At 22.5% G+C, this 13142-nt stretch overlaps 6 protein-coding genes across 6 annotated transcripts in view; 4 read left to right on the top strand and 2 right to left on the bottom strand. All coding sequences in view use genetic code 6, as the record gives it.

Annotated features, from left to right (window-relative positions):
- Positions 1-219: 219 nt before the first annotated feature.
- On the top strand, positions 220-795 carry TTHERM_000201619 (hypothetical protein; the record flags this gene model as incomplete). The annotated part of the gene is made up of 1 exon (XM_012795360.1): positions 220-795. The coding sequence occupies one exon, from the start codon at positions 220-222 to the stop codon at positions 793-795; it is 576 nt and encodes a 191-aa protein (XP_012650814.1).
- A 1158-nt stretch (positions 796-1953) lies between these two features.
- TTHERM_000201618 (hypothetical protein) lies at positions 1954-2418 on the top strand (the record flags this gene model as incomplete). The annotated part of the gene is made up of 1 exon (XM_012795359.1): positions 1954-2418. The coding sequence occupies one exon, from the start codon at positions 1954-1956 to the stop codon at positions 2416-2418; it is 465 nt and encodes a 154-aa protein (XP_012650813.1).
- A 1900-nt stretch (positions 2419-4318) lies between these two features.
- On the top strand, positions 4319-5203 carry TTHERM_000201617 (MFS transporter; the record flags this gene model as incomplete). The annotated part of the gene is made up of 3 exons (XM_012795358.1): positions 4319-4340; positions 4452-4863; positions 4930-5203. 3 exons carry the CDS (start codon positions 4319-4321, stop codon positions 5201-5203), a joined length of 708 nt encoding a protein of 235 aa, XP_012650812.1.
- Positions 5204-5552: 349 nt separating this feature from the next.
- TTHERM_00201580 (cytochrome P450 family monooxygenase) lies at positions 5553-6995 on the bottom strand (the record flags this gene model as incomplete). The annotated part of the gene is made up of 2 exons (XM_001007042.2): positions 5553-5769; positions 5842-6995. The coding sequence occupies 2 exons, from the start codon at positions 6993-6995 to the stop codon at positions 5553-5555; spliced, it is 1371 nt and encodes a 456-aa protein (XP_001007042.2).
- A 1146-nt stretch (positions 6996-8141) lies between these two features.
- On the bottom strand, positions 8142-8573 carry TTHERM_000200581 (hypothetical protein; the record flags this gene model as incomplete). Its single annotated transcript, XM_012795357.1, has 1 exon — positions 8142-8573. One exon carries the CDS (start codon positions 8571-8573, stop codon positions 8142-8144), a length of 432 nt encoding a protein of 143 aa, XP_012650811.1.
- Positions 8574-12491: 3918 nt separating this feature from the next.
- Positions 12492-13142, top strand: part of TTHERM_000200570 (hypothetical protein) — a gene marked incomplete at both ends in the record, with an annotated part of 1175 nt that continues 524 nt past the window's right edge. The window contains one exon of the mRNA XM_012795356.1: positions 12492-12507. Within this exon, the coding sequence (XP_012650810.1) occupies positions 12492-12507 (16 nt within the window). The remainder of the gene's footprint in view (positions 12508-13142) is intronic.

Below are 13142 nucleotides of genomic sequence, written 5' to 3'. Positions count from 1 at the left end.
TACAATAGAAGAAGTGTCAAGTTTGATAGATTAATGCACTTTCCTAAGCCAGAACCTAAGCCTTTTGCACCAATTTCGCTAATTTAATTTCTCCTTTTTAAATATTGAAGAAAAAATATATAGTTAATTAGTTAGTTAAAAAGAAAAATTAATAAAAAAAATGATAAATAAGAAATTAATTAACAAAATAATAATAAAATCAAAGTTGAAAATAAAAAAATGAGTTAAATTAACAAACAAATAAAAAAATAAATAAATAAGAAACACAAAAAGAATAATAAAAGAAATATATATTAAATAAAAGGTAAAATAAATTCAAAGAGTTAATTTTATTGTTTTAAATTTATAAATATCACAATCTAAACAGAATAATTTGTTTTTACTAAAGAAAAAGTGTTAAATTTTAGAGATTAATGCACTTTCCTAATCCAAAACCTAATCTTAATGTACCCTCATCACCAATTTAATTTCCTCTTATTAAATAGTGAAAGGAAAAAAAGAGTTAATTAGTTAAATAAAAGGAAGTAATAAAGAAAAAATAAGAAGTAATAAAACATTAATTAATAATAAAAGCTAAAGTTGTAGATTAAAAAATGGGTTAAACTAACAAAAAAAACAAAGAAATTAAAGAAAAAAAAATTTAAACATAATTAAAAAATGAAAAGCTAATAAATACATCAAAAAAGTTAGTAAGTAATAAATATATTATTTTAAATTTATTTTTATTTTCAAAAATAAATATAATAATTCAAAGCAAAAAAATATATTGTACGAAAGATCTAATGTCAAATTTGAAAGATGAGTACAATTTCCTAAACCATAACCTAAGCTAGATGCACCCCCATAACCAATTTGATTTCCCCTTTTTAAATATTAAAGAGTTAATTTGTTAGTAAGAAGGAAAAAATGATGAATAAATATGAATCAATTAATAATAAAAGCAATAAAAGAATAAATGAGTTTATTTAACAAGTAAACAAACAAATTAATATAAAAAAAACAAGGAAAATAAATAAAAATGAAAAGTAAATCAAATAGAAGGCTAAATAAATTAAAAGAATTAGTTATTTTGTTATCAATTTATTTTTTTTCTTTCAAAATTATCACAATCCAAAATAAATAAACTGCATTTACGAAAGATCAAGTGTTAAATTTGATAGATTAGTGCACTTTCCTAATCTAAAACCTAACTCAGATGCGCCAGCTGCAATTTAATTTGTGATATTAAATTAAAGAAAAAAGAAAAAAAATTTGAAGGCCTAGTCTTCGTCTTTAAATGTGTTATATAAATATATTTGGAATTTTTTTTTACATATCCTGTATGACTAAATCATAAAAATTCAAAGTAATAAGTTAAGTGGTGAAAAATGGATGATTAAATATTAAATATTTGAATAATTGAATATTATATGTTCTATACTACTCATTAAAATAAATATTGTAAAAAAATTAAATATTTTTAACATTTAGTTAATATGTATGTATGTAATAAAAGCAGTGAAATTTTTCTTCATAAATCAATATAGAAGATTTTATCAGTAAACAATATTTAAGAAATTAAATTTTCTTGAAAAAATTACTAATTAAATTTAACTCTAATAAGATCAATTAATTTTAAAAATATTCAGTAAAAGTACATTTAAAGAGGTAATAGTAATTAATCCTAAGCAATTATAACTTCTAAATATTCATTCACAATTTAATAGAACTAAACGCTTGAATTTATATAATTAATTTTATGTGTATCTTATTTGTATTAGATTTGATTAAAAGCTTATGCTTTAACTAGAAAAAACTATTTCAATTTACCTTAAAGATTGAATTATCTTTAAAGAGTTAATAAGTTAATTCAATCTAGACTTTTCAATTAAGCGTAGTTTAAGAAGTTTAACAATAGTCAAGCCATTCATATTTTTAATTGATAAGCTCAAATTTTCATAAAACTCTTGACCTATGTTTACACAGTTTTCTAAGCTAACATTTAATTCTTTCAAATTTACTAAGAACTACAAATCAGAAGCCATTGACTCTAGGCTTTAAGCTGAGAGATTTTTGCATTCATCTAAAATAATACAAAGCTATTAAAGGCTGATATGCAATTACTTATTTCCTAAAAATTATATATTTTTAATTTCTTGGATATCTCCAAAATCAAATTATAGACTTTTTATAAATTCACACTCTGAAATAGAATATCCTAATATATTGATTGATTAATCATTTATATTACAGTTATATACGTCTATGGATAAATTATTTAATTATTTCAGGTTTTAAAAAACTTAAAACAACTTATTAATTTCATTTGTTTTTATTTTCTTGCAGCCTCCTAAACTCAAAGATAGAGTACTTAAATGGGATAAACCCAATAAAGTTTCAGTTAATCCATCAAGGCTTTCTATATTTGATAAGTAGTGAAATGACAGATCTAATTCTTTAAGCTACAGCTTATTTCTCAAACTATTGCTTAAATAATCTACACTTTCTTAAGTTATTTATTTATTCCATCCCATTTGAAAGCAGAATCTTTTCAGAATTTCATTTTTAGAAATAATTTGACACAATTCAAGAACATATTCATTTTTTAAATTAGTACAAAAGTAAAAATCAAGTAAAATATCATTTAGATGACTTTAGGTTTAAAGACATTTAGCAATCTGTGATAGAGATTCTTCTTCTATATCATTACAATACCTAAACACAAGGCAAAGTGAATTGAGGCTTTTAATCTAACTTAAAAATTCATTTAAACCTTTAATTTGTTTTAAATCTTAATGTTCCATATATGATATGTAAATTTTTTTCAAGTTTGAAAACCTTGAAATTTAGCTACAGTACAAAGAAAAATCAACTGACTCTAATTCAGTATTTTTACTAAATAATTTTATTTCCTTGGTAAAGTAATCTTCTTATGATTTAATTCTCATTAAATCTTCAAGGCTAGCTATTTCCAGAGAATTTTGTTTTTTATCATCCATTTTTTAAATTAAATAGTTTTTCTTTTTAATCAAATTACTTAATGTATATTGTTTTACAAAAAATAAACACCCACCAAATCATAAAAAATAGATAATTTCTATTTATATTTGTCATAATAATAATAATATAGAGAGTGACTAAACTTAAATATTTATTTATTTTTATTAATGCAGAAAAATCCTCGAAACACTTTGAGGGTCTGTCTGTCTCTTTTAAGTAAAATTTATTTTATAAAGTATTTAAAAAAATTTTTTTATTTTATAAAAAATAAAATTTGCTTAACTTAAAATTAATAATCTTTACTTAGAACAATATACTGTAAATGCTCATTAATTAAGGCATTCCCTAAGTATCTTTTTAGCCCAAAAAAAAGTGCCATAATTCACAAATTTGGAACTATATCCCTCCCTCCCTGACTACAATAGATCTAAGATAAATTATAGTAAAGATTAAACAATAAACTAATAAGAAAGAATATTAGAGTTAAGGAATAAATGTTAATAAGCATAATAATAATGAGAGTTTAATATAGAAACTTAATTAATAAATACTACTGATTTCATTAAGTAGATTTTTATAAAATTTATTTTTAAATAGGTCAATGGAATTACAGATTTTAAGTATAATTTAAATTCTTAATATTAAGATAGTTCAAATTTTATTTATATTTATTCTTCTTTTTATTAAAATTTAGAATGGTGAATTAAAATAAAAATTTCAAGGAATATTAATTATTATAAAAAGTTTTAAAATGCAAAAGATATAAAAAAAACATTTTGAAAAATAAAATAATAAAAAACTCACAAATAAATTAAAGAAGTATTGAAAAATAAATAATCATTTAAATAAAAACAAATAATAAAATGTTGATAATTCCAATAATTATTTCTCAACTTTATTATAAAATAGATCTATAGTTCATTGAAAAATATAATCAATTATATTGGCTTGTTAACAATAATTGATATAATTGCATATGCATATCAATTTAAAACAAAAAAATTAAAATCATTTTTAATTTAAATGAAAAAGAATATATTTTGATTTATAAATTAAAATAAATATTATTGAATAAATTAATTATAAATTTTTAATTTCTCTAAAATCACTTAATTTAAAAGTTAATATTTTTTAATAAACTAAATATTTATGCAAGCTATTTAAATTTTTATTTTTTATTGTTTTAAAGTTAATTACAAAGGATTTACTAATATTTTCAAATACTTAATAAAAAAAGTTGATCATTCTTTTACTTCCTAAACTTTATTCCTCCTATTACTAATTCAAATTAAGATACTTAGCTTCAGAGTTCTAATGGAAATGATATGTTTACCTTAATATGGAAGACAAAAAAACTAATTGTGAAAAAAACTTAAAATTATTCAATTTATTTTCTTTTAAAAAATAGAAGATAAATTTTCAGGAAATAATATATTTTTTTCATTTTAAATTTATTAGTTAAAATAAAAAAGGTTGTCGACACTGGGACTTCCCAAGCGGTCCCCCACCTTAGTACTAACCCAGCCTTAAGGCGCTTAACTTCGGAGTTCGAATGAGATCCGGTGTTTTCACCTTAGTATGGCCGACAACAAAACTAATTGCAAATAATAACTATTAATATTTCAATATTTATTTTTAAATCAAATTATTTATTTAAAGTAATAGATTTTTTTTCAAATAAAAATTTAAAGTAGATTTAATTAGTTATATAAAAAAGGTTGTCGACACTGGGACTTCCCAAGCGGTCCCCCACCTTAGTACTAACCCAGCCTTAAGGCGCTTAACTTCGGAGTTCGAATGGGATCCGGTGTTTTCACCTTAGTATGGCCGACAACAAAACTTATTCTAAAGAATAAATATTAATAACTAAATAATTATAATTTAGTAATTTTAATAAAATTTTTTAATAATAGATTTAAACTAAAATTTAATCACAAAAATATTTATTAGTAAAAATAAAAAAGGTTGTCGACACTGGGACTTCCCAAGCGGTCCCCCACCTTAGTACTAACCCAGCCTTAAGGCGCTTAACTTCGGAGTTCGAATGGGATCCGGTGTTTTCACCTTAGTATGGCCGACAACAAAATAATACTAATTATTAATCTTTTGTTTTATTCTATCATTTTTAAGCTATTCAATTTAATTTCACAAAATTACTATAATATCGATAATTAAACTATTAACTGTTCTAATAAATAATATAAATTAATCTTAAAGTATTTGATTTATGCAAATTCCATCAATTTATAAAAATAATTCTTTAAAATTTACTAAAAATATAAAATTATGTATAAACCTTCTAATGGAATTTATGTGCTATTTTCCATAGTAAAATATAATTTTTAGGAGGTTACTTACATTTTAACAATAATATCCAAAAACTTCTACTTTCAATTTAAATTAAAATACTGCATAAGCACTAAAAAAATATTAAATAGAATAAATTTACATAATAAAAAATATAAAGAAACAAGATTTTTAGAATTTAAAAGTAAATACCTATTTCACAAAAAAAACAAAAAATTTAAAAAACAAAGATCAATAAAAAATTCTATGATTTATTATATTTAATTTCAAAGTATAATTTTTTTAAAGAAAATTAGATTGTCTTTCTTAAACCCATATACTAAGTTGTTTTCTCTTATCAATTATTAATTAGTATTTGGTAATATTTAATAATTTAAAAGTATATAGACTAACATACATTTCCCTTCTATCATAGCTAAGTGTTAGCCAATACAGTTTCTAGGTCCTAATGAGAAAGGAGTGAAATTGTATGCATTTTATTACCTTTTTTTTAAAAAAATTGAATAAAATATTAATTAATATAAAAATTAAAGAAATATTGTAATAATTAATTACTCTTTGCCATTCATCCATCTTTAGGGATCAAAGATATCAGGATTTGAGAATATTTCATTATTAGACTAATTATATATAAAATGCGAAGTTACAATATCTCCCTTTTTAATTTCAAATTCTCCAATTTTAATGTCCTATACTGCTTCCCTTGGAAAAACATCAATGGCAGGGGGAATTAATCTGAGAGACTCCTTTAAAATTGAATTTAATAAATTCAAACTTGCAAGATCATCAAAAGAAAAAGAATCAAAAAGGTATTTAGGATCTTTGGATGCAGTCTTTTGGGAAAGTTTTTATAGTATTTCATCTCTTGCTTGCTCTTAAATTTGTGGGTTAACTGAAAGATAATATAATGCAACCCCAGTCATATTTCCAGTTGTGTCAGTTCCTGCAAAAAATAATGTTAAATAATTATCAATGATTTCTTCATAGGTAATTTAGGTGTTTTAATTCGTAATCATTTCTATTAAATATAAATCTAAGAAATTCTATTTTACTAAGCTAATATCTTAAGAAAGCTAGTCATTTCTCTTTTTTATAACATTAAGACATGCTTGCTTTATCGCAATCAAGCGATCTTTGAGCTGCTTTTCACTTTTTGTTGTAAAATATTTAGTACTATTTTTTTCTAGAAATATCCACTTAAGTAAGGCTATTTTATCTGTCTCAAATATCTACATAGAATCAACAATAGCAGATATAAGTTCTTCAGCTACTTTTATTTGATGGCCTTTCTAAGTAGTTATGACCAAATTTTAAGAAGTTGATCCAAAGAATATTTAAAACACAACTTCTGATGTTACTTTTTGGCAAATCTAAACAGCACATATTTCTTCATTTTCAGATCCATTTAGATTGATATTTCCAAATACATTTTCTGAAATCTATTTAATTTGTGGAAGATAATTTTTTATTTCTTCAAAGTGGAAGGATTTACCCAAAAACTATCTTTAGCGCTACCACTGCTTTCCTCTAGCAAATATAATTGAATCTCCAAAAAGATAGGTTATAGCCATAGATACATCGACCTTTTTGAATGCGTCATGATTTTAGTGGAATTGTTTAATAAGCATTGGATCTAAGAAGCTAATGCAAACTTTTGTACTGAAGTTAAATGCAAGTGCTTTCAAGTTTTTTTAGTGCAGATTACGCATAAAATATACACTATCATTGTATTTAAGTAAGTTATTCCTATACTCTGCTAATAAACCTTCACCTACATAGAAGTAGGTTTTGACTTTATCTCCATATTTTGATTTAATAGCTGCTAGTCTTAGCTTAGGATAAAAAACCAGTTTATATAGCAACACCAAAAATGTGAGAATTATTATTCCTAAAATAGAATAAAAGAGTGTACCTATCATCTTAATATTTTTTTAACTTTATATTTATAATATTTATGGTATACAAGATTATAGATTTAAAGTCAGTTATCATGTAATTAAAGCCTCAAAAAAATAAAACCTCTCATCATTTCTGGTAGAATTTTATTTATCTTAATTTTTGATGTGCAATATTAATCAATTAACATAGAAAAATTAGTAATAAATTACTCAAAAATTAGTAAAATCTGATATATTCTAAGATGATAAATTTATTTGATTTTTCCTAAATAAGAAATAGCTTGGTTATTAATAGCAGACAGACAGACAGAAAACAATTGAATATTATTGTATAGATTCACAAAGATTTATTCTAATAAAAAGTAATAAGTAAAATAAAAAAATTTTCTGCTCATTTATTTATTAGTTTCTCTTTATATTATTTTAAAAATTATTGTGTTATTAGATCGAATAACAATATCACATTAATTTAAAGTTATTAAATATTTTTTTAAAATCATTAATTTTACTTTGTTTTATCTTTATAATTTGCTTTGATATGTTAATCAGTTTGATAATTACAAACAAAGAATAATTTGTAATAAATTTCTCAAAAATTAGTAAAATCTGATAGATTCTTATTTTACAAGTCTCTTTAGATTTTATTTAAGGATATATTTCTTATATCAAAGGCTAATTAAATATAGTGGAGATTGGTATTTCCGCCCCCCAATTTCACTCCATTCATTTCATTTCCTCTCCCCTCTAAATTAAACACATATTTAAATATTTATCATAATTAAATTACAAGACACACTAAATTGCATTAATATCTCAAATTTGACACTTGATCTTAGGTAAAAACAGTTAATTTGTTTGTTTTTGGATTGTGATATTTTTAATTAAAATAAATAATTTAAAACAATAAAACTCTTTTTTCTTTTGCTTTTTTTGTTAATTTAACTGATTATTTTATTTTCAACTTATTTTTTATTATTAATTAATTAATCTTATTATTTCATATTTTTTCTTCATCTTTTCCTTCGAATGAACTTTTTAATTTTTTATTTTTTCTTCAATATTTAAAAATTTTGAATTTAATTGCTATAATAGGTGCATCAGGCTTAGGTTCTGTTTTAGCAAATTGCATTAATCTCTCAAATTTGACACTTGACCTTTAGTAAATAAAGACAGTTTATTTGTTTTGGATTTTGATATTTTTAACTATAAAAATGAATATAAAACAAAAAAGAATTATGAATTTATTTAATAGCTTTTATTAGATTTTTTTTATTATCTTTTTTACTCCATTAACTAATATTATATTAATTAAAAAGTTTTTTTTATTTAATATTTATTTAAAATTTACACAAAATTATTTTTAAACTTTTAACTCTTTAACTAAATCATAAAAATTTAAAGTACTAATCAAGTGTTTTAAATCAGCAAGATTATCAATTGTCTTAGAAAAATAATCCTGAGGATAAACAAGTGGTGAAAAAAGGATGATTAAATATTAAATGCTTGAATAATTGAATATTATATGTTCTTTACTATTCATTAAAATATATATGGTAAAAAAAGGAAATATTTTTAACATTTAGAAAATATGTATGTAATAAAAACAGTGAAATTTTTCTTCATAAATCAATATAGAAGATTTTATCTGAAAACAAAAGTTTAAGATATTAAATTTTCTTGAAAAAAAATTACAAATTAAATTTTACTTTAATAAGATAAATTAATTTGAAATATATTTAATAAAAGTAATTTTAAAGAATTAATCCTAAGTAAGTATAACTTCTAAGTGTTCATTAACAATTTAATAGAACTAAACGCTTGAATTTATATAATTAATTTTATGTGTATTTTATTCGTATTAGATTTGATTAAAAGCTTATGCTTTAACCAGAAAAAACTATTTCAATTTACCTTAAACATTGAATTAGCTTTAAAGAATTAATAAGTTAATTCAATCTGTACTTTTCAATTTAGTGTAGTTTAAGAAATTTAACAATAATCAAGCTATTCATATTTTTAATTGATAAGCTCAAATTTTCATAAAACTCTTCACCTATGTTTGCACATTTTTCTAAGCTAACATTTAATTCTTTCAAATTTACTAAGAACTACAAATCAGAAGCCATTGACTCTAGGCTTTAAGCTGAGAGATTTTTGCAGTCATCTAAAATAATACAAAGCTACTAAAGGTAATTTCTATTTTTAGTTTAGAAACCAAATGGGCCATCAACTAAATTACTGGAACTCAATAAATTATAATATAGATTCTATAGGCTATGCAATTACGAAATGCTATTTCCTAATTATTAAATATTTTTAATTTCTTAGATATCTCCAAAATCAAATTATAGACTTTTTACAAATTCACACTATGAAATAGAATCTCCTAATATACTGATTGATTAATCATTTATATTACAGCTATATACATCTATGGTTAAATTATTTAATTATTTTAGGTTTTAAAAAACTTAAAACAATTTATTAATTTCATTTGTTTTTATTTTCTTGCAGCCTCCTAAATTCAAAGATAGAACGTTTAAATGGGATAAACCCAATAAAGTTTCAGTTAATCCATCAAGACTTTCTATATTTGATAAATAGTGAAATGACAGATCTAATTCTTTAAGCTACAGCTTATTTCTCAAACTATTGCTTAAATAATCTACGCTTTCTTAAGTTATTTATTTATTCCATCCCATTTGAAAGCAGAATCTTTTCAGAATTTCATTTTTAGAAATAATTTGACACAATTCAAGAACATATTCATTTTTTAAATTAGTACAAAAGTAAAAATCAAGTAAAACATCTTTTAGATTACTTTATATTTAAAAACATTTAGCAATCTATGATAGAGATTCTTCTTCTAAATCATTACAATACCTAAACATAAGGCAGAGTGAATTGAGGTTTTTAATCTAACTTAAAAATTCATATAAACCTTTAATTTGTTTTAAATCTTAATGGTCCATATATTATATGTAAATTCTTTTCAAGTTTGAAAACCTAGAAATTTAGCTACAATACAAAGAAAAATCAACTAACTCTAATCCAGTATTTTTATTAAATAATTTTATTTCCTTGCTAAAGTAAGCTTCTTATGAATTAATTCTCATTAAATCTTCAAGGCTAGTTATTTCCAGATAATTTTGTTTTTTATCATCCATTTTTAAAATTAAATAGTTAGTTTTTCTTTTTAATCAAATTACTTAATCTATCTATAATGCTTTGCAAAAAATGATCACCTATCAAATCTCAAAAAAATAGATATTTTCTATTTTTATTTGTCATATTAATGTAATGACGAAGACTTCAATTTTATTTTTTATTAATGCAGAAAAATCTTCAAAACACTTTAAATTCTGTTTTAAGTAAAATTTAGTTTATTAAGTATTTTAAAAATTTTTTTTGTTTTATAAAAATAAAATTTGCTTAACTTAAAATTAATAACCTTTATTTAGAATAATATATATGACTTTGAAAAATATAGTGATATGGAATCACTAAAAAAACAATACAATAACATTAGATAATTCACATATTTGGAACAAAATTTTATGCATCCCTGCCTAAAATAGATCGGATAAATTATAGTAAAGATTAATCATTAAACTAATTAAATTAATAAGAAAGAATATTAGAATAATACAATAAATGTCTATTAGCATAATAATAATAAATGTTTAATATAGAAACTTAACTAATAAATATAGCAAGATTCCATTCAAAAATTCCGTCGTTTGGTATTAAATTATAATGAAATAGATTTTTTAATTATTTATTAAAAAATCAGATTTTTATATTTTATAATAGAATTAAAATTAATATTTTAATTTATTATAATTTCAAAAATACATAATTTTTTTACATCAAAATTTTTAAATTCAACAAAAATATAAATTTTTTATTAATTAAAAATTTTTATTTTTTTTTCTTTTAATTTTATATTAATATTATTATTACATGTTTAAATTTATATGCAATCAGTTTTTTATCATATATTGTCATTATGTATTAATGTATGTATGTATGTATGTATGTATGTATGTATGTATGTATGTAAGTAAGATTATTTTTCATTTTAAATCTATTTTAAATGTATTTTTAATTTTAATAATTTATATAAGCATGTTCTAATTAAGAAAATAATTGCGATAATCATCCATAGAATATTATTACAAATAATTATCTATTCTCTTATTCTTTTAGTAAGGACATAAATACTAAATCTAAGCAAGCATATTTGTATTATAAATAATTTTTAATTTAAATGAAAAAGAATATATTTTGATTTATAAATTAAAATAAATATTATCAAATAAATTATAAATTTCTAATTTATCAAAAAATTCCTTCATTTAAAAGTTTAAATTTTTTTAAATAAAATAATAAACTAATTATTATAAATGCAAGCTATTGAAATTTATTTTTTATTTAAAGTTAATTACAAAGGATTTACTAATATTTTCAAATACTTAATAAAAAAAGTTGCTTATTCTTTTACTTCCTAAACTTTATTCATCCTAGTACTAATTCAAATTAAGATACTTGGATTCAGAGTTCGAATGCGAACAATATGTTTACCTTAATATGGTAGACAAAAAAAATTTTAAATTATTCAATTTATTTTCTTTAAAAAAATAGAAGATAAACTTTAAGGAAATAATATATTTTTTTCATTTTAAATTTATTAGTAAAAATAAAACAGGTTGTCGACACTGGGACTTCCCAAGCGGTCCCCCACCTTAGTACTAACCCAGCCTTAAGGCGCTTAAATTCGGAGTTCGAATGGGATCCGGTGTTTTCACCTTAGTATGGCCGACAACAAAACTAATTACAAATAATAACTATTTATATTTTCAATAATAATTTTTCAAATAAAACTATTTATTTAAAATAATAGATTTTTTTTTAATTTTTAATTTAAAATAGATTTAATTAGTTATATAAAAAAGGTTATCGACATTGGGACTTCCCAAGCGGTTCCCCACCTTAGTACTAACCCAGCCTTAAGGCGCTTAACTTCGGAGTTCGAATTGGATCTTAGTACTAACCCAGCCATAAGGCGCTTTACTTCGGAGTTCGAATGGAATCCGGGGTTTTCACCTTATTATGGTAGACAACAAAACATATTCTAAAGAATGACTATTAATAACTGAAAATTTTTTACTTAGTAATTTTAAAATAATATTTAAAAAAATAATAGATTTAAACTAAATTATTATATTAAAAATATTTATTATTAAAAATAAAAAAGGTTGTCGGAGGGGGAGGGGTCGCAGGTGGGTCTCAACGTCTATATATCCAATGAAGAAGCCTTTAGGTGGGACTCCATTCATATTGTATAAAAGAATATTTATACAATTTCTTTTCCTTTCTGAGATAATGAAAGGTGAAAAAATTTTTATTTAAGGGGGTGTATGTTTTTATTTGCTTTGATTAATAGATTATTAATTGATAAATAGTCAAAAAATTAATCAATCAATCAAAGCAAATAAATAAATCAATTAATTAAAAGATGTAAAGAGTGATAACCCTCTAGGGGTAATACCTTACCTTAGATGAGCAGATGGTGGCCTCTCATGACAATGAGAGGTGCATCGAGTTGCTCAGGTAAGAGTAGCTCCTCAAACATGGCCCCCAATTTATCTGCTCCTCCTAGAACTGCTCAAGGCTTAGTTAACCTATGAGTGAGGTTCAGGACAAAGCCGGATAGACGGCAGAGTATTTCGCTGCCCAGGATGCTTGCAGAAGTAGTCTATCCGCTCTGATTCTATCTTTACAGGTACTAGAACTCTCCTGCTCTCGATATATAGATGCATTTTTATAGCATTCCTTGAAAATACATCTATCGTTCGAGCATAGGAGATGTGTCTTCTGCCCAAGACAGTAAAGCGGATTTACCGCTTCTGCAAGCACCCAGGTGTCGCAGCATTTGGTGTGGCTGCAGGAGAGAGA

This window comes from Tetrahymena thermophila (assembly GCF_000189635.1).
Source record: "Tetrahymena thermophila SB210 genomic scaffold scf_8254815, whole genome shotgun sequence".
Lineage (NCBI taxonomy): Eukaryota > Ciliophora > Oligohymenophorea > Hymenostomatida > Tetrahymenidae > Tetrahymena > Tetrahymena thermophila.
Note: the sequence above shows the minus strand (reverse complement) of the source record. Positions and strands in the feature narration are given on the sequence as shown.